The sequence below is a fragment of the Carya illinoinensis genome, chromosome 16 (assembly GCF_018687715.1).
Source record: "Carya illinoinensis cultivar Pawnee chromosome 16, C.illinoinensisPawnee_v1, whole genome shotgun sequence".
NCBI lineage: Eukaryota > Viridiplantae > Streptophyta > Magnoliopsida > Fagales > Juglandaceae > Carya > Carya illinoinensis.
In genome coordinates, this window is record NC_056767.1 from 29,044,975 (window position 1) to 29,063,679 (window position 18,705).

An 18,705-nucleotide genomic window follows, 5' to 3' on the forward strand; every position below is an offset into this window, starting at 1 on the left:
TAAACTTTGATTAAATCAGTTTTATCCTCCATTCCGATCCATATCCTCTATGTTCCTAGTCTCCCAAAAGAGTCATTGAATCCATTCGTAGATCTTTTGATAATTTCTTTTGGGGTGACTCCGATGGTCATCCTAAGAAGAAATGGTCTCACAAAATTGTATTTGTCATCCAATTTCTGAATGTGGTCTTGGTATCAGGAACCTCTATGATGTTATCAAGGCTCTTCATTATAAATTGGCTTAGGGATTTCTGTCTTCTAATTCCATCTGGGCGAAACTCTTTTTCCAAAAAAACATGAATAAAGTTCACTCTTTAGGTCTCATTAAGGCTAAATCTTTCCACTCTAACTCTTGGAAAATTGTTTGCAACTATCTACCTATAATACATTAGGAAAGGCAATGGAAAATTCAGGAAGGCACCCTAATTTTTTGGCATAATGACTGGGCAGGGAAAGGTTCGTTGCCCAAAAAGGTTTCAATATCTCTAACCCTAACCTTCTTCTTAAAGACATGTGCTCTTCCATAGGTTGGAACATTGAAAAGCTTATGGCCCTTGGTGACCATGCTCTCCTTTAGGAGGTTTGTATTTATCTGGTGAGATTTAAGTTGGGCCTTGATTCGAGAGTTTGGAAACACACCAATGATGGAAACTTTAGTTATAAATATGCTTGGAACGTTTTTAGGGATCACTACTCATTTTTCTCATTTGGTCCTTATATATATGGAATCATGTTCTCCCTATCAAGGTTTCTATTTTCGTTTGGAAATTATGGCATAATGACATTCTTCTAGATGATTAGACCCAACACTCTAGTATCTTTTTGGATTCCAAATATTCTTGTTGCTCTGAGGGTTTTTTAGAGACCGCTAACCATGTCTTTGTAGACTGTGTCGTCTCTAAACGAGTTTGGCACCATTTTTTTTTTCTATTTTTTGTTTCAATTTCACCACCCTTGATAATTTGAGGAATCAAGTCACTCAATGGTGGCTTGCCTCTAGAGGCTCGGACCAATTTCATAATCTTGGTAGCCTTCGGAAGTCTCTAATTCTTTGGGAGATTTGGATTACAAGGAACAAAACTAGATTCAAAGACAATCTCATTAACTCTGATATCATCATTTATAAGATTGTCAATTGGCTTAGGAATTTCAACATGCTTCTAAAGCCTCGTTCTCTACTCGTCAACTCAAATGCTTCCACCCTCGTGTCTTTTCACATTTCTCAAATCACCATCTGTGCTAAGAGGCCAATCTTAGTGAAATGGTTTCTTCCTCCTTTTGAAGCACTCAAATTAAAAATTGATGATGCTTCCAAAGGCAACCATGGTTCTTATGGTTGTAGCAGTATCTTTAGGTCCTTTAATTGCTCCATTATTGCTGATTTTTCTTATTTCTTGGACTTTGGTACTAATACTCTTACAGAATTATCAATTTTGAGATTTGGTCTTTCTATATTTTATCAGTTAAGTATTTCTGAACTTATTGTTGGATCATATTCTCTCATTGTCGAAAATTGGTTTAATACTGAATCCCAACCCCTTGACAATATTTTGATATTTGGGATGATGTTTCGCCATTCAAGCATTATTTTCATTTTAGTTTCAAATACGTTTACAGAGAGGGCAATGCTTTAGCAGATAGTCTCAACTCATTTGGAGCCCTGGCCAGCACGAAAAGTTTTTCTTCTCTAGTTCAATTGCCTAAGCATATGCGTGGCTTGCATGCTCTCTAGCTTTCGACATTGTCTCTAATTTATTATTCATTTATGGATTCTTTATAATCTTATTTTATTAATTTTCTCATTTTATTTTCTTTATGAGCTTGTTTTGAGATCTTATTGTAATCGCTCCCTTTGTATACGGTATTTCACCGTCAGTCATAAATAAAGGTTATCAATAAGATTAGAATCTCGTCCATCCATCTATCGCTCGACACCCCGTCCCCACCGTAATCCCGTCTCCACGTAATCCATCTATCGTCGTAATTGAGTATTTTTCTCCCTATAATTTTTTTATTTTTTTATTTTTGGATAATGAGACCAGTTTTCGTCTTTGATATATTCAGCAAACTCCAATTACCACTCTTCCAAGGTGTTGTTCTACCCTGAAGAGTTTCTTTCAGGGGCATAGAGCTTTTCTTCTGGTTTGAGGGATGATGGACTGTGCTTCTTCTAATCCCTTTTCGCATGGTCCCATCGCATTTTTGCGAGGTAAAGGAATCCTTCGAACACCCAGAGTAGACCCATTTAAAGTTTCCTTCCAGAGGAATCATCCCGAAATCCTGAAGCTTGACCGACACCCAGACGGTCTCGCCTCGTTCCGTTCTTTCCAGGTATGCCCCTCTCTGAAATCCCACAGCTCAAGTTTGTTGGGTATGACACTTGACTGGAAATATGGGAAATATGTTTGAGTTTCATGGAATTAAGATAGTGTATTGATATATTGTTATTGGTGAGACTGCTTGTATCTTGGAATAAATTCTATTGAGTGAATAACAATGTGGGTGTTTGGCAAACCGCATAACTAGTTCAGTTAGATTTTGAACCGATCGAGAAATGAAAACTTGTTCGATTTCGAATTTGCTGGCTGACACTGGGCTTCTATTTGAATCAATCGAAGGAAAGTTCCTGATATATTCAGGGTCTACAATAACAATGACTGATTTCTGTTAAAAGTTTGTAACAAAACAATTTTGATTATGAGTGTGTTTCTTGAGTAACCAGAATCAAACGTTGAAGTGTCTCCAGTTACTGTAACTGAGCTTGAAAATCTAGCCCGTGTGAAACTGCTTCGATTCTAATAGATGTAGTTCTGAGGAACTTCCTATCTAGTGTTTATTCTTCATGTCTCCACTTTCATTCTTTTGCAGCGTAGTAGCAGTAAAATCATACTACCATTAAATTCTACAAATCCAACACTGAAGTTGCACCAATCATATGCATTGGTCATCACAAGCGAACTTCCTCAAAATGCCGATTTTCCTCGCTATTATTCAAGGAAGGAGAAAAAGCCTTTTCCAACACCCGTATTGGAGCTGAGGCGGGCTGCCAGGGAGAGATTTAAAAACAGTAAAGGCCGGCCTAAAAAACCTGCCCCACCCCCAAAGAATGGGCTACTTGTGAAGAGCCTTGTACCACTCGCTTATGATGTGTTCAATGCAAGGATAACATTGATTAACAATCTCAAGAAACTCTTAAAGGTTGTGTGTGTGCATGCTTGCGGGTAATCCATTCCTCCTGATTATCCTTTGCCAATAACAAAATTCGAGTCATGGGGAGCTTATGGAAAAAGTGAGATCAATATTTGTTAAAGCAGGGAAAGTCAAATTCGTGGGGCGCTGCACATCATTTGTCAAACTAACCTGTTGCATGCATTCATGATTAATATCTATCCTGCATGATAATTGTGTACACGGTGATGCAACAACATATTGATAAACATCCCACTTAGTTATGTGAGACAAACTTAGGTATCTTTGCTTGGTTTTTAAACTGGCTGTCATTGCATGAGATTACTTCATATGAGCAATTCTTCTAATTTGTTGTTAACCGGGGAACATGTTACTCTACGTGAACAACAATTGTACTGTTATCTAAGCAACCTAGCAAAAGTTATTGTTTGTCAGAGCATTGGTGGAGCTCAAACTTATTGTTTAAAGGCTAGAATACATTTTGATTCCCGTAAGTTTGAATTTGGTGTCAATTTGGTCCATAAAGTTTAACTTTCATGATATCATCCATGAAAGTTTGGCTTGTTATTGGTGTCGTCCTTCCATCCATCGTTGTTAATCATAGTTGTTAGTTGTCAAATGATTTTACTAATGAGCATAAACGATATTCTTTTGTTGAGCCTTTTTTTCTTTCAAGAGATAATTTCATTGAAGAAAAAGAAAACAAATTAACGTAGTTGACAATAAGGACAGGGATATACCAGAGATATTTTCTTTAAGGCTCAGCAGATTTGGATTGAGCTTTGATTACATGCCTTTATGAGGACTACAGAGGCAAAAGTATGGCCCCACAAGATAAAAACTATTTGTTATAGAGTATGAATTGGTATTGCACCTGTAGAAAATTTGGTATATGTGTGCATTGTGTTGTTTCTAATTTGTGTGATTTTGATGTGGGGATGTTCAAACTTTAGAAATTGAATCCCTTTACCCAATATCCACAGTATCCACCGTGACTGGAAAACACTGCATTCTACACAATCAAATCTGGCTTGCATTTCTTGTGGAACATGCTATTCACTTGTCAACAAGTTGCAGTTTTAGATAAGCTGCTGCAACTTCACTACTCTGAAATGGAATCCAATCCGAACTTTTTATCTCTCGGTCATTGGTCTTGATCAGAACCTCTGCTTTTGTGCACCTCACATGAAGAGCTAGTAATTCCCTCCCTTCAAGTATTTTTGAACCATGGCAGGACTTTTTATTGAACAAGTTACAAACTGCAGAAATATCTGTCTGATGGTATAGAATTAGATTATTCTAGTTGGATGAAATGGGGCATAATAGTTGGGTCTTTATGATCAGAGCATGCAACTACTTGGTTCTTGAGTTGGATTTTTGTAAGTCTTTGAGAGTTCCCAGTGAAGAAATTGGAATTGAAATAACATTTAGCACTAGGTTGATGACTCTGGTCTTGATGGAGTACACAAATCGATCAAGTGGCTTACTACAAAAGTTAATCCTTGCCAGTATCTTTTGGTTTCGGTGTTGGTGACTCCACTTGGAACATTTGGCCTGAAACAAGCACTTTCTCTGTGTTTTTTTTTTTCCTGTTTTCTTAATGGGGATAAATGGAAGTATCAAATTAACAGACTAAAACTAAAAACTAGCCAAAATTTATATGGACCTAAATCTGTCTTGATGAATAAATTTTGTGACTTCTGTCTTGAATGCTTTTGCAGCTGCTGCAATGAAATTCATGTGGGACACGTTGGGCATCCATTCAGATCTTGTAGGGGCCAAAATGCTAACGTCCGCAAGGGCCTTCATGTATGGACAAGTGCAACTGTGGACGACATAGTCTTATCAGTGGAAGCCTTCCACCTCTGTGACCGCCTAGGAAAGCGTATTCCTCATGAGGAGAGATTCTCAATTCCTCGAATTCCAGCAGTAGTTGAACTCTGCATCCAAGCTGGTGTCAATCTTCGTGAGTTTCCAACAAAACGGAGAAGAAAGCCTGTCATTCGCATTGGGAAAAAGGAATTTGTTGATGCAGATGAAAGTGAACTACCAGATCCTGTTCCAGAAGTTCCTGAGAAACCATTATTAACCGAAATACCAGATTCAGAGATAGTAGCCCCATCTGATGAAGACGATGTAGCTTGGCTTGGAGAGGAAACGCTACAAGCTTGGGAAAAGATGAGGGGAGGTGCCAAGAGGCTCATGAAGATGTACCCTGTGAGGGTTTGTGGATATTGCCCGGAGGTGCATGTGGGTGCTAGTGGGCACAAGGCACAGAACTGTGGGGCACACAAGCACCAGCAGCGGAATGGGCAGCATGGTTGGCAGTCGGCAGTGCTAGATGACTTGATACCACCTAGATATGTGTGGCATGTTCCTGATGTAAATGGACTGCCATTGCAACGGGAGCTCAGGAACTTCTATGGTCAAGCACCTGCGGTAGTCGAGATATGCATACAGGCTGGTGCTGTTGTGCCGGATGAGTACAAATCAACAATGAGGCTGGATGTAGGGATCCCCTCGGATGTTAAAGAAGCAGAAATGGTCATTTGACGTGATTGTATTTCGTAATTTCTTCTTTCCTCAAAACCATTATTTTCAAACACAATGTAGAGTATTTGTAGAATAGTCGAGTTGAATACAGTAGAAACTTCCATCTGATTTTGATCAGTAATAAGAGTTGTATGAAGTTGTCCTTTCATCTCGATTAGGAGATTCTAAAATTATGGAGGCTTAGCTCAATCATCACACATCTTTTCAAGTTCATCATAGTTGGATAATGACATAAGCTTGGAACTAAATGGTTGTTGGTGATCCATCTCAATACTCAATATTGTCTTTATTTGTTACCCAAGTTTTTACCATCCTTGAAATGCGTGAGGTGGTATTGAGAACAATACCGGATGGGGAAGATTTTTTTTTTTATTTTTTTATGAAAAATTCTATACATCATATTATCATCTCACTTTCATCCTATTACGTAAGATATGACCCATTTATCACTATTGAATGATCATTTATTGCATACTTTTTTATCATCTAATAGTGATGAATGTGCCACATTTTATTTAGTAAAATGAAAATAATACGAAAGTGTGATATATAGTATTACTCATAATATTTTAATAATATTTTATTTAACTTTCAATTTTTATCTCAACTTATCTCATTTCATGTCAATTCACTATCCAAGCGACACTAATAAAAATGAAAAATTTTATACACTATATTATCATTCTATTTTTATTTTACTAAATAAAATATGGCACATTTATTATCATTAAATATTTATTTATTATATGTTTATTTATTATTTAATGATGATGAATGTATTACATATTATTTAATATGATTAAAATAAAATAAGAATATGGTGTATAGTATTAATCAGGAAAAATACGTTATATTTAAAAAGTTTTTCGAGCTTGATTGGTAAATGGAAGTTCAATTTTCTGACTTAGATAATTCTGTGATTTGGATTTCCAGATATCGACAAGCGAAATGACGAAGCTACGGACAAACGCACAAGTTGGTATTTTGGTGATACTGTTTATGTAAACGGTGTATGAACAGTAACTTGGAATTTGCAGTGCCAATTCACCGTAAACCCCACACCCGTCACCTTCGTTCGTACTACGTTGTTTCTTAAGCGGGCCACAGAGAGAGAGAGAGAGAGAGGGATTTCATCGATGGAAGTTGCTTCCAACGCACCACGCACTATACTCCATCATTTTGGTTTGTTCGCTTTTTCTTTATCCGAACTATTCGTCTGTCTTTTTCAGTCTCTGAATTTCTCGCTCTTCACACAAATTTTCAGGTTTTAAGGAATCGAGATCTTTCGCGGCATCGTCATTATTTCCAGTAATTGCTTATCTATTCAATGTGTATTTTATTTTACCCGTGTTTGTTTCCTGAGAAAACGAACTTGGGGTAGTCTTACCTGGTTTGACTATTACTTATCAACCAAGCAAAATACTGCATTTTTTTTAATAGGAAAACACTTTCGATTTTTACAGGTTTTGGTTGAGAACGTTGTTCTAGAATAATATTCAGGAAAATGATTTTTTTTTCCCCATAAAATATCGTTTTACGATCATCTCAAATGATGTGGTTGTCTTTTTACTTTCCTCTCCTTTCAGGTCCAAGGATAGTGATAGTCGTTATAGATTGTGTTATCTTTAGGGTTTGATAAGTATAAGCTGTTGGCACCGATTTTACAGAGCAAATATTTGTTATTAATAATAATTTCTTCCATGAAGGACCCAGTTCTGGTAAAATGAGATCAATATCCCAGTCCTATCACTTAGCTGACCTAAATCGTTATTCCTGCATTGTGCGATGTCAATTTGAATGACCTTCCTACGCAGCATATGTTATCCTGAATTTCATGTTCCTAAATGTTTATTTTGTGTTTAGCGATATTGAGAAAAGCAATTTTTTTTTCCTACTTTGATACTGGTGTTATTTACATAAATTTGGTTCCATGGTTCAGTCGTGCAGTTATAAAGGACATTACACTGTATGCCCTCCGCATAAACATGCAATTTCAATAAATTCTACTAACTGTAAGTAAGTCTATCTCTAGCATTTGCTTATTAAAAAAAAAACGTCTCTAGCATTTAATCATACCGTTGAATGTAGATAGCCTTCATGCCCATATAAATGAGCAATGACATGCTTCATTTCCAGTTGATATTCGTTTAACAATATTTTGTTTTAGTCTTTCACCATTTCTGGCGTAAAAGGACCTATCTTCTCTTTTTATTTTTTTGCTTGATCACAGACTGTATCAATTATTTCATAGGGATGCGTTTTTAGACTTCCTAATTACTCCCCTTACAAACTACACATTATCATCAGAACAGGGTAAAATGTACATTGTGATGCTTATCTTCTTGTGTTGATTCCCTGCTTCCTGCAATTTATGGGTGGTGGAGAGAAGCTGTTATGTTCTGACCTTTGTAAAAAATTCTTGAAAAACAGAGTCCCCTTTGTTTTATGTCTTAAGTATGAACCGCACAAAGACGTTGCTGAGACTACATATATAATCTTCATTGTTTTGTGGAACATGGATTGTGATATTTGGTATTTCCTTCTATGAAGTCTGATGTCATTTATGGAAACATAATTTTTCAAATTTTTTGATTGTGAGCCTTTTCTTTTGCAGCTGCTCAAAGTAGTTATTTATCTGTTCCAAGGAAGTATGTCAGTTTGCCACGGCACTATTTAAAGCCAAAGGAGGATCTAAATAGACCATATTATGATAATAGATTGCATAACGGAAATAGATACGTAGTTGTGAGATCTGAACTTGCTGGAACTGGGAACTATGATGCCAGCTCCCCATTATCAGGTTTCTCCTTAAATCATTTTCTGATATTAAACATGTTTATATTTAAGCTTATCAGCCTAATCTTTTCCCTTTTAACATCTTCAAAGTGCAGAACATAAGTTGGGCTCAAAAATTAGGGGAATATGCTTTTATGCTGTCACTGCTTTCAATGCCATCTTTCTGTTTGTGCTGATGCTGGTGGCACATCCATTTGTTCTCTTGTTTGATCGATACCAAAGAAGATTTCATCATTTCATTGCCAAAACTTGGGCAACTTTCACTGTCACTCCATTTCTTAAAATCGAGTATGAGGGATTGGAGAATCTGCCTCCTGATATTCCTGCTGTATATATTTCCAACCACCAGAGCTTTCTAGACATCTATACTCTTTTCACTCTGGGAAGAAGCTTCAAGTTCATCAGCAAGACTTCAATATTCCTCTATCCCATTATTGGTTGGGCCATGTTTCTGATGGGTACCATTCCTTTGAAGCGCATGGACAGTAGAAGCCAGTTGGTAATTCCTTCTCTTATAAATGGTTTCTTATTGCAGTTGTCATTTATAGTATTTCTAGGTTTGATGGCAATACAACACAGCTATGCAATGGTAAATTCTTCTTTCTATCTTTCCTGGTGAAGTGTTATCATCTTACTCTCAAACTATGATTATGGAGCTCTGTTGGCTTTTTCTCATGCAGGACTGTTTTAAGCGATGCATGTATCTTATAGAGAAGGGGGCCTCTGTCTTCTTCTTCCCAGAAGGAACACGGAGTAAAGATGGAAAATTAGGTGCTTTCAAGGTGAGTTCATATCAGTGTCTTCATCATCTGTGTGGACTGATATGACCTTTTCCTTTAGGGAAACCAGAAATTGAAATTCACATGCTTTGTTTGGCTGCTGAGGATCATGTCAAAAAGGAAATACACATAGTACTTTCCTTTTCTCTATGAGCAAATGAATCATTAAGTTATAGTCCTATCATATTTCCAACTCACATGTGCTCTTTGATGCGCTTTAGTACTTTTTATTGTTGCATGCAGAGTGATTACATCTGTGGCTATTGTGAATACCACTCGAGGATCTATTCAATTTCAGAACATGTTTAGTTCTTATTTCCAATTTGACCCCCGTCTGCTCATTATCTCCGTTGGAACTCTCGTATTTCCTCTGAAATTTACTGTTTATCTTTCTGGTGTATGTAGAAAGGTGCATTCAGTGTTTCAGTAAAAACCAAAGTGCCAGTGGTACCTATTACCCTTAAGGGAACTGGGAAAATCATGCCTGCAGGAATGGAGGGTATCTTGAATTTTGGTTCCATAAAAGTTGTTATCCATAAGCCTATGAAAGGAAATGATCTAGATGTACTATGTAAGGAGGCTAGAAACATAATCGAAGATGAGCTCAATCACCAATGACAAGATATCTGATACAGGAAGTTCTCTTTTTATTGCAAATTTGCAACAGCTTAATACCAAATCCTTAATGTGGAATCAAGAAAAAGAAATCGGAAGGTATAAATCAATTAAGCTTTTTCGTCTGGATTAATTGTTGTCATAACCATGTCACGTGAGAAGTAAGGTGATCTTTATTTCCAATCAATATGACTGGTATGTAATCTTGTGTGTAGACTTATTATGGCTCTTTTGCAGATATCACAAATGATGGAAGTATTGTATGCAATCTTTTCTGTTTTCTTTATTCTTTTCTTTTTTTCTTTTTTTTTAAAAAAAAAGAATGGAAATAGAATATGATATGGACATGGAGTCTACCTGGATCCAGTATTTCTATTTTTGGAACCTGAAACAACGTTGAACTGTCAAAGTTGGTTGAATCATGAATGTTGCCCAATAAAGGATGGTTTGACTGGACTGATTGCACTTAATATAAAAAGTATAAAATGACAATAATATATAATCTCTCTCTCTCTCTCTCTCTCTCTCTCTCTCTCTCTCTCTCTCTCTCTCTCTCCAAGATGCATCGTGGAAATCTTAATGGTCATTTTGTGTGAGCCAGATTTTAAGTTTTACCATATGTTGAGCTACTCAGCCACTCTTCTTCTTTTTTTTGAAAGGAAATGAGAAACTTCATTAACTTGATGAAATAGCATAAGACTGCCTACAATCTGGTTGAATAACCAGCTCTGCAGAATAAACATCCAATTCTAAGGAAGCCTTAGCAAGAGAATGAGCAAAAACATTGCAACTACGTTTAACAAAAACAACTTTCCAACTTCTAAAATTTGAAAGAATAACTTTTGTATCATTAAGAACCATTCCCACCCTATCTCCTCTGTCCTTATCCTGTTGCAGACCAAGAACAATCTGGCTGGAATCACCTTCTAGTATCACAGAGTCCAATTCAAGCTCCATAGCCAAGGCAACAGCATAAAAGGCTCCCTGAGCCTCTGCTAGAAGTGGATCAAACAAACTAGGCCGTGACAACTTGTAAGTAGCAAGAACCCGACCCTCATGATCTCTAGCCACTATACCATACCCTGCACTTCCTTTGGATTCTGACAAGGCAGCATCCCAATTGATCTTGACTTGACCAATTGGAGGAGGAGACCATCTTGTACTATCAACTGCAGACTCACTTTGCAAAGTATTAGCATCAACCTGAACAGCTTGAAACTGGGATAGCAATTCCTTAGCCTTATTAAACAAAACAGAAGGATGAACAAATAAACCTTCAAAAATAAATTGATTCCTCCGATGCCATATACTCCTAGCTATGACAGCAAGATTATCCATTTCTTCCTGGTCACAAGCAGACATCAGCTTCTCCACCAACTCCTTAAAACAGCCAGGTCTAATGGAGCTTTTGTTAATCACAGGGGGCCCTTGACTCCACACATCCATAGCTGAGATACAGGACCACAAAGCATGAGTCACAGATTCTTCTTCCGTGAGGCAAATAGGACACAAAGGTGATTCAACAACCTTTTTCTTATAAAGATTCAGAGATGTAGGCAAGGATTCTAGGCAGGCTCTCCATAAAAATACTTTAGTAGCATTGGGAATTCTGAACTTCCAACATGAGGTCCACTCTTCCTTGTTATGTTGCCCAGAAGATGCTTGTCCTCGAGGTCTATTAACAATCTCCTTCTGCAGATGATAGGCACTCTTAACTGAAAAAGAGTCATCTCTTGTACCCAACCATATCAACCTGTCACTAGCTCCAACTGAACTGAGAGGAAGTTTTTGAATAGTGGCAGCTTCATACTCCCCAAACATAGACTTAACCAACTCCATTTTCCACTGCTTAGTTTCAGGATCTATAAGCTCAGCAACCATTGCAGTTTCTGGTAGATGATTAATGGGTGACTGAGGCTTATAAGTGATAGGACTCGGTAGCCATTTGTCCTTCCAAATTAAAGTATTTGCACCATTACCAATCCTCCAAAAAGAACCTTCCTCAACCAAACCCTTAGCAGACCAGATGCTCCTCCACATAAAAGATGGTCTCACCCCCACCTTAGAATGAAAAAAGTCAGATGAAGGAAAGTACTTCAATTTCAGCACCTGTGAAGCCAGAGAATCTGGGCGCTGAAGAATCCTCCACCCTTGCTTTGCCAACAAAGCCAAATTAAAGCTTTCCAAGTCTCGAAATCCTAAACCTCCCACAGCTTTAGATTTCCCCATTTGTTGCCAAGAAACCCAATGGACTTTGTTTTCCTGTTGTTGCTGGTTCCACCAAAATTTATGCATGACCCTATTGATTTCTCTTAGGAGGGCCTTAGGCAGTTTAAAAACCCCCATACAGTAAGTAGGGAGAGCTTGAATGACAGCCTTTAGGAGAATTTCCTTCCCAGCCTGAGACAACAGCTTTGTTTTCCAATGGCTAACCCGAGTTCTAACCCTGTCCAGTATTCCTTTAAAAGCTTGATACCTGGACTTACCAATGAGGGCAGGTAAGCCAAAGTATTTTTCATAACAAGAAGTAGATCTGAGCCCAACCAATTCCAAAATGTACTCCTTAGTAGCCTTCCTAGTATTTTTACTGAAAAAAATTGATGTTTTCTCAGTATTTAACTTCTGTCCTGATGCCCTTTCATAAAGACCAAGCATATCACGAATTCTAGCCCATTCCAAGGCATTTGCACGACAAAACAACAAACTGTCATCAGCAAAAAAGAGATGGTTTATGCTGATTTGACCCCTGCCAAAAGAGAAACCATGTATCTGTTTAATTGTTTCAGCTTGATTCAAAAGGGCACTTAGAGCTTCAGCAACAAGAATAAAAAGGTAAGGGGAAATTGGATCCCCTTGTCTTATGCCCCTAGAAGGTTGGAACCAGCCTTGAGGAGAGCCATTAACAAGCAGAGAATAAGAGACAGTTGTAACACATTGCATAACCAACTTGATCCATCTGTCATTAAAACCCATCTTATGCATGATTGCAGCCAAAAAATCCCACTCTACTCGATCATAAGCCTTACTCATATCCAACTTTAAAGCCATATATCCTTGTTGTCCCTTACCCTTAGAGTTCATAGAATGCAGGGTCTCAAAAGCCACTATAATGTTGTCAAGGATCAACCTTCCTGGCACAAAGGCACTTTGAGTAGGGGAAATAATTCGAGGAAGAATCAACTTTAGTCTGTTGGCCAAAACTTTAGATATCACCTTGTACAGCACGTTGCATAGGGAAATAGGTCTATAGTCAGAAACAGTTTGTGGCTTCTTGACTTTAGGAATTAGCACTATGTATGTTTCATTAATACTACCAATATCTCCCATAGAATTAAGAACCTTGAGCACAGCTTTAGTAAGGGCACCTCCAACTGTATCCCAATGCTTTTGATAGAAGACTGCTGAAAAACCATCAGGGCCAGGAGACCCCAATGGATTCATTTGAAATAAGGCTGCTTGGACTTCCTCTTGTGTAAATACTCTTGACAACATGCTGTTCATTTCCTCATCTACCTTCTGATCCACATGGGCCAAACAATCTGCAATATTAATAGGATTAGAAGTAGAAAAAAGACTTTGGTAATGCCTACAGAATGTTTCAGCAACTTCTTCTTCACTGCTTGCCACACTGCCATCATCCTTTAAAATTCTTTTGATCTCATTTACCTTTCTTCTTTGAGTTGCACTTCGATGGAAAAATTTAGTATTTCGATCCCCTTCCTTAAGCCATAACTGTTTTGCCCTTTGCTTCCATTTTATATTATCTTCTTCCAATAAGAGGTCAACTTCCTTTTGAATCTGTTTTACAGCTATTGTGTGAGCCCCCTCATTAACCTTTTGAAGCTTAGACAACACCTTGAGCTTCTCATGGACTTCCCTTCTATGCTTACCAACAGAAGTCTTATTCCAGTGCAGCAAGGAATTCCTACATCTCCTAAGATTCAACCTTAGTCTTTCCAGAAAAGAGCCTTGCAATTGTTGCTGTGATGCCCAACTACTCTGAATAATACCCCTACACTCTTCCCTTTGATCCCAGCTAGCCTCATATCTAAACAATCTGGTTCTCTTTCTTCCTTCATGAGATCCCCTCTCATTACCACTGTTGATTGAGAAGAGGATGGGACAGTGATCTGATGTCTGTGCCACCAGTGCAGTAATCCAGCACTCATTAAAAGCTCTAGTCCAAGCCAAATTTCCAAAGGCACGATCCAATCTCTCTTTTGTAAAAGAGTGACCTTCACGATTATTACACCATGTATATTTATTCCCTTGATAGCCCAAGTCACTCAAACCACAAGACTCCACAGCTTCTCTAAACTTTTCCATCTGCTGATAGGGTCTTACAGCCGACCCTTGCTTCTCATGTTGATACAACAATTCATTAAAATCCCCAATACAAAGCCAAGCTTTATCCTCTCTAGGTTTTAACATCCTGAGAAGTTGCCAACAGCTTTCTCTTTGGGCAGTTATGGGATGCCCATAGAATCCTGTGATTAACATAGGATCAGTGTGCTCTTCATTCTTCATTTTAATTGAAATATGATGCTGGGAATAAGACTCCAACACAACCTCATCTGAGCTATGCCAGAAAAGAGCAAGACCCCCACTCAGTCCTCTACTACTCACCACAAAGCTACTGTCAAAACCAATTGCATTTCGGATTGCCTCTACTCTCTCCCTTCCACACTTAGTTTCCATTAAGAAAACTAACCTGGGCCACTTTGCCTTCACCCACATGTGAAGCTCCCTAATTGTACGGGGGTTCCCAAGCCCTCTACAGTTCCAACTAAGGCCTATCATTGCTGTTGGTGGAGCTGCACAGCAGCCTCCACCAACCCATCTTCATAACTGTCAATAACCAACTCACCTTCCCTTTTTATCTTCTTAAAAAAGTGTCCACATTCAGACTGTGTTGCAGCCTCTCCTCTTTTAGTACCTTTTTTATTGTCCTTCTCATTAATAACTGGACTTTTACTAGTCCCTCTAGCCCTTCTTTTCCACGTGGATCTCCTTGAAATCCCCCTTGTGACAGGGCCACTTGGCTCCAATTCATTTGCAGAAGTAGACTTCCTATAACAACTATTAGGATTGGGAAGCACCTCTTTTTTAGAAACCCCTTCCATATCTGACTTGGCACATTCTACCTCCATATGGCAACCAAACTCCCTATGAAAAATAGCATCATATTCGTATGAGACAATAGGCACTTCAGTGAGACAATTCTGCAACTCTTCCTCAGAAGGAAAGCCTTCACATTTCTTCTCATTGGACTTCCCCACATGGAAACTATTCTGATATGCTTCAGTATCACGAGTTGATTGCTTAGCCTTTGATTTAGCACCTTGAGAAAAACTTTCCATAGCAAGATCAACTTCCTTATTCAATTGCACCTCAGAGATCAATTCCTGCTTATTAGCCTTAATACCCTCCTCCTGGTCCTTCTTTCCTAAATTAGCTTCACCATCCTCCCTACCTGTAGCCTCAGATTGCTGCCACCGTGTATGGTGGTTGTGGCTAGGAGTACCACCATACTTCCGAGCATCAAACAAGTTGGTATGCACAGGCTGTGCTCGAAGCCAAGGACCATACTGCTGATCCTTCATCCCCTCCCCTAGATGCTTCATACTTGTTCTTGTACATCCCCTCCCCTTGTGGAATAAAACCCCACAATGAAAACAAAAATTCTGAAGCCTTTCATACTTAAATGAGATCCAGTACAAGTTTTCTTCAAACTGCAGCCACTTCCCTCTTAACAATGGCTTATGAAGATCCACAGCAACCCTTACTCGAAGACACTTTCCCCAAGCCAATCCATCAGATTCAGCCTCCACTCGAATAACAGGACCAATGGAAGAACCAAAAGCCTCACCCAATTCCTCTGTCATTGCTGCCAAAGGCATATTGTGTAATTGAACCCAAAAAGGCTCAAATTTGAACTGTAGGCCAGCTATGGAGATAGTTTCATCCACTTCCAACAGAGTCAAAAGATTTCTATCAAAAAACCATGGGCGGCCACTTAGAACTTTTTCCTTATCTGCCAACTTTTGAAACTCTATTAAGAATCTCTGCTCTCCCAAATCCTTAAATCTCACCCAACCCTCCAACCTCCACACTTGTGACATAGTATTCCTAAAAGCCTCATTGTTAATTCCTTTGTCAGCCAAGATTTTTCCAATGATACAAAACTTCCCCCGGAGACCCCCCTCCTTGATACTTTCCGAGTTGACATGGAAAACAGTCTCCTCTTCCTTAGAAAGATTCAACTTTTCCCACCTTGATGCTAATTCGTCTACAGCCATCAGCAAACTCCCCAGGCAATAAAATTCAAAACTCTACGTACGAGAGACTACTACTCTTGCATGGCAAGAGTACAGAACCTTATTATTTCTCTAGAGAGAAAAGAAGGACCATCAGCCACTCTTCTTCTAGCTTTAAATTGGGAACATCATAATTTTCATCTGTTACCAAAAGAAGAAATTTTATTGTCTTTATAAATTGGTATTTACTTCTATATCAATATTCATATTCTCCCTTTTCAACCAAGATGCTCGTGTCACTCCTTTGCGCTAAACATACGGGTGCTTGTCTCTCTCTCTCTCTCTCTCTCTCTCTCTCTCTCTCTCTCTCTCTCTCTCTCTCTCTCTCTCTATATGTGGGTTGTGTATTGCTGAATCAGGTCATTGGTAAAGTTCAAATTTCTTGTGGCTGTAATAGCTCTTAGCTTTGTCAGTCAATGAAGGCATTTAGAGCTCTCCGATAGATATATTGATTTCATAAGAGGGGGTTTTCTGCATCAAAGGTTGAGGCATTTTGAGGTGGTTTTCAGAGCTATTGCATACATGTGCTTAGCTTATAAGCAGTGATCTCTCTGACTCTCTGCACTATGAATGGTGACAGACCAGCAATTGGCTCAATTGCTTGTGTAATTCTGTTTTTAAACACTGCATCCAAAAGATATGCAGTATTTACCGGCCATCTTATGCTACTTTTGATAGTCCATTTCGTGTCCTATTGCAGATAAAAATAACGATATTGAAATCTAGATGTGGTAAAGTTGAATAAATAGGTATGTTCCCAAACAACGTGAAACCAGACTCAACACAAACTCTTTGATATGTTACTGATAAATTCAACCAACTTATGGGTAGTTTGGATTTAGAAATCATCTCGTCTCGTCTTATTTCATTATTATAAATTTCTCAAATTTTTACATAAAATATAATAAATAATTCAATTTTTTCAAATCACAATTCAACATTTTCAAATTTTAAAATAATAATAATATTCAAAAATAATATTTTAGTAATATTTTATTTAACTTTTATCTAAAATCATTTCATCTCATCTTATTATCTAAATAACAAGAGAGCAAGGTACGAACTTGCCCATAAAATATTGAGCAAGAAATTAATAAAAGAAATGGGTAATGATACGCTAACAATCCATTTACAACTTATAAACAACTTTAAATATAATAATATTTTTTTATTATATTTAAACACATTAAATCAAAAGAAAAGTCAAAGTAAAATTTAAAATAATATTATTTTATTACATAGCCGGTCGTGCACAAGTCGTTAATAAGAAGTACGTTTATCATTTTTCAAAAGAAAATAAGTTTTGCTATCCAAGTCGGTGTGTCATACACTATTTATGGTGCGATCTATTATAATTTTAAACAAAAAAAAAAAATCAATAATTTTTTAACATAATTGATATGGAAAGTTTTCACATTAGTCGTCGTGTATTGGATGTAAAAAACATAAGATTTATAAATAGATTTTATCAAATAAAAAAGAAGAAGATACATTTGGTAATTCTCTAATCAAGACTATCGAATACAATACAAGTATGTGTGCATAGAGAGTTAATAAGACTAAATCGAGTTACTAAGTCAAGTTGTTTTATTTTTTGAAGTTTTTATTTGATATTTAAGATTTTTTATTATTATTTTTAGTTGAGAGATATAAGAACATAAAATGAAATGCTATAGCATTTTATTAGATATTTAATGCTATTTTAAAAAAATTACATATTATTAATTAAAGTCTACAAGTCGTGGCAAAAAATAAAAAATAAAAAATTAAGAAATCTCTAATCCCTTAAAGAATTACTTACATTTTTCAAACAAACAAAAAAAGAAAAAGAAAAAGAAAATCTGCCGGCAGTTGTTGAGAAAATTTACTTACATTAAACAAAGTTGAAGGAGTTACGTATCCGATGCAGTTGCTGAGAAAATCAACAACTATTCTTCATTATTCTTTGAAGGATATTACCAAATTATTGCCCAAAAAAAGATGAGAAGTTCATGACAAGTGGTGCTTTTGTGTAGGGGTGTCAAATCGTGTTAACGGGTCGTGTTCGTGTCGTGTCAAATCGTGTTAACGGGTCATATAGGTCAACTCTAACCCGACCCGTTAAGCTTATCGTGTCAAAATCTCAAACCTTAACACGACCCGTTAAAATAACGGGTCGTGTCGTGTCAACCCGTTTTGACCCATTAATAAATATTACGAAATATATTTTTTTTATAAGTAAACAAATAAATTAATAAAATATTACGAAATAGGTTAATACGACACAATACAACTCATTTTAAACTATTTATATAAATAGATTGAATAGGCCTGAAATTAACCTTTTTAACCTGATTAAATTTAGCATAATTTTATATAAATGTTAAAATTACAATATCTATAAAAATTATAAAACTAATTATAAGTCCAAAACTACAATCTAAATAATAAAAATATTGAAATTGAAATTCTAACAAT

General features: G+C 37.1%; 2 protein-coding genes across 6 annotated transcripts; both read left to right on the forward strand.

The window, feature by feature from the left end:
* Positions 1-1,819: 1,819 nt before the first annotated feature.
* On the forward strand, positions 1,820-5,889 carry LOC122299429 (APO protein 2, chloroplastic). The gene is made up of 4 exons (XM_043109712.1): positions 1,820-1,962; positions 2,064-2,330; positions 2,868-3,220; positions 4,910-5,889. The coding sequence occupies exons 2-4, from the start codon at positions 2,151-2,153 to the stop codon at positions 5,739-5,741; spliced, it is 1,365 nt and encodes a 454-aa protein (XP_042965646.1). The 5' UTR covers positions 1,820-1,962; positions 2,064-2,150; the 3' UTR covers positions 5,742-5,889.
* A 767-nt stretch (positions 5,890-6,656) lies between these two features.
* Positions 6,657-16,942, forward strand: LOC122299406 (1-acyl-sn-glycerol-3-phosphate acyltransferase BAT2, chloroplastic-like). Of its 5 annotated transcripts, XR_006239686.1 has the most exons (8): positions 6,657-6,923; positions 7,006-7,049; positions 7,681-7,753; positions 8,356-8,541; positions 8,633-9,036; positions 9,218-9,319; positions 9,722-10,030; positions 16,588-16,942. XR_006239686.1 is itself a non-coding variant. In XM_043109668.1 (7 exons), exons 1-7 carry the CDS (start codon positions 6,878-6,880, stop codon positions 16,600-16,602), a joined length of 870 nt encoding a protein of 289 aa, XP_042965602.1. In that variant the 5' UTR covers positions 6,657-6,877; the 3' UTR covers positions 16,603-16,942. The 5 variants fall into 5 exon arrangements, 4 of the variants coding, with proteins under 4 accessions (XP_042965602.1, XP_042965600.1, XP_042965601.1 ...); XM_043109668.1 differs by lacking the exon at positions 9,722-10,030; XM_043109666.1 differs by lacking the exon at positions 16,588-16,942 and having other exon boundaries at positions 9,722-10,426.
* Positions 16,943-18,705: the final 1,763 nt, after the last annotated feature.

Excerpts from the sequence above, each read along its gene's own strand:
- LOC122299429 (XM_043109712.1), top strand. The coding sequence starts at position 2,151 with ATGATGGACTGTGCTTCTTCTAATCCCTTTTCGCATGGTCCCATCGCA. Across the intron at positions 2,331-2,867 it reads CCTCGTTCCGTTCTTTCCAG|CGTAGTAGCAGTAAAATCAT; the intron begins GTATGCCCCTCT and ends ATTCTTTTGCAG. Across the intron at positions 3,221-4,909 it reads GTGTGTGTGCATGCTTGCGG|CTGCTGCAATGAAATTCATG; the intron begins GTAATCCATTCC and ends ATGCTTTTGCAG.
- LOC122299406 (XM_043109666.1), top strand. The coding sequence starts at position 6,878 with ATGGAAGTTGCTTCCAACGCACCACGCACTATACTCCATCATTTTG. Across the intron at positions 7,050-7,680 it reads CGGCATCGTCATTATTTCCA|TCGTGCAGTTATAAAGGACA; the intron begins GTAATTGCTTAT and ends TCCATGGTTCAG. Across the intron at positions 7,754-8,355 it reads TTCAATAAATTCTACTAACT|CTGCTCAAAGTAGTTATTTA; the intron begins GTAAGTAAGTCT and ends TTTCTTTTGCAG.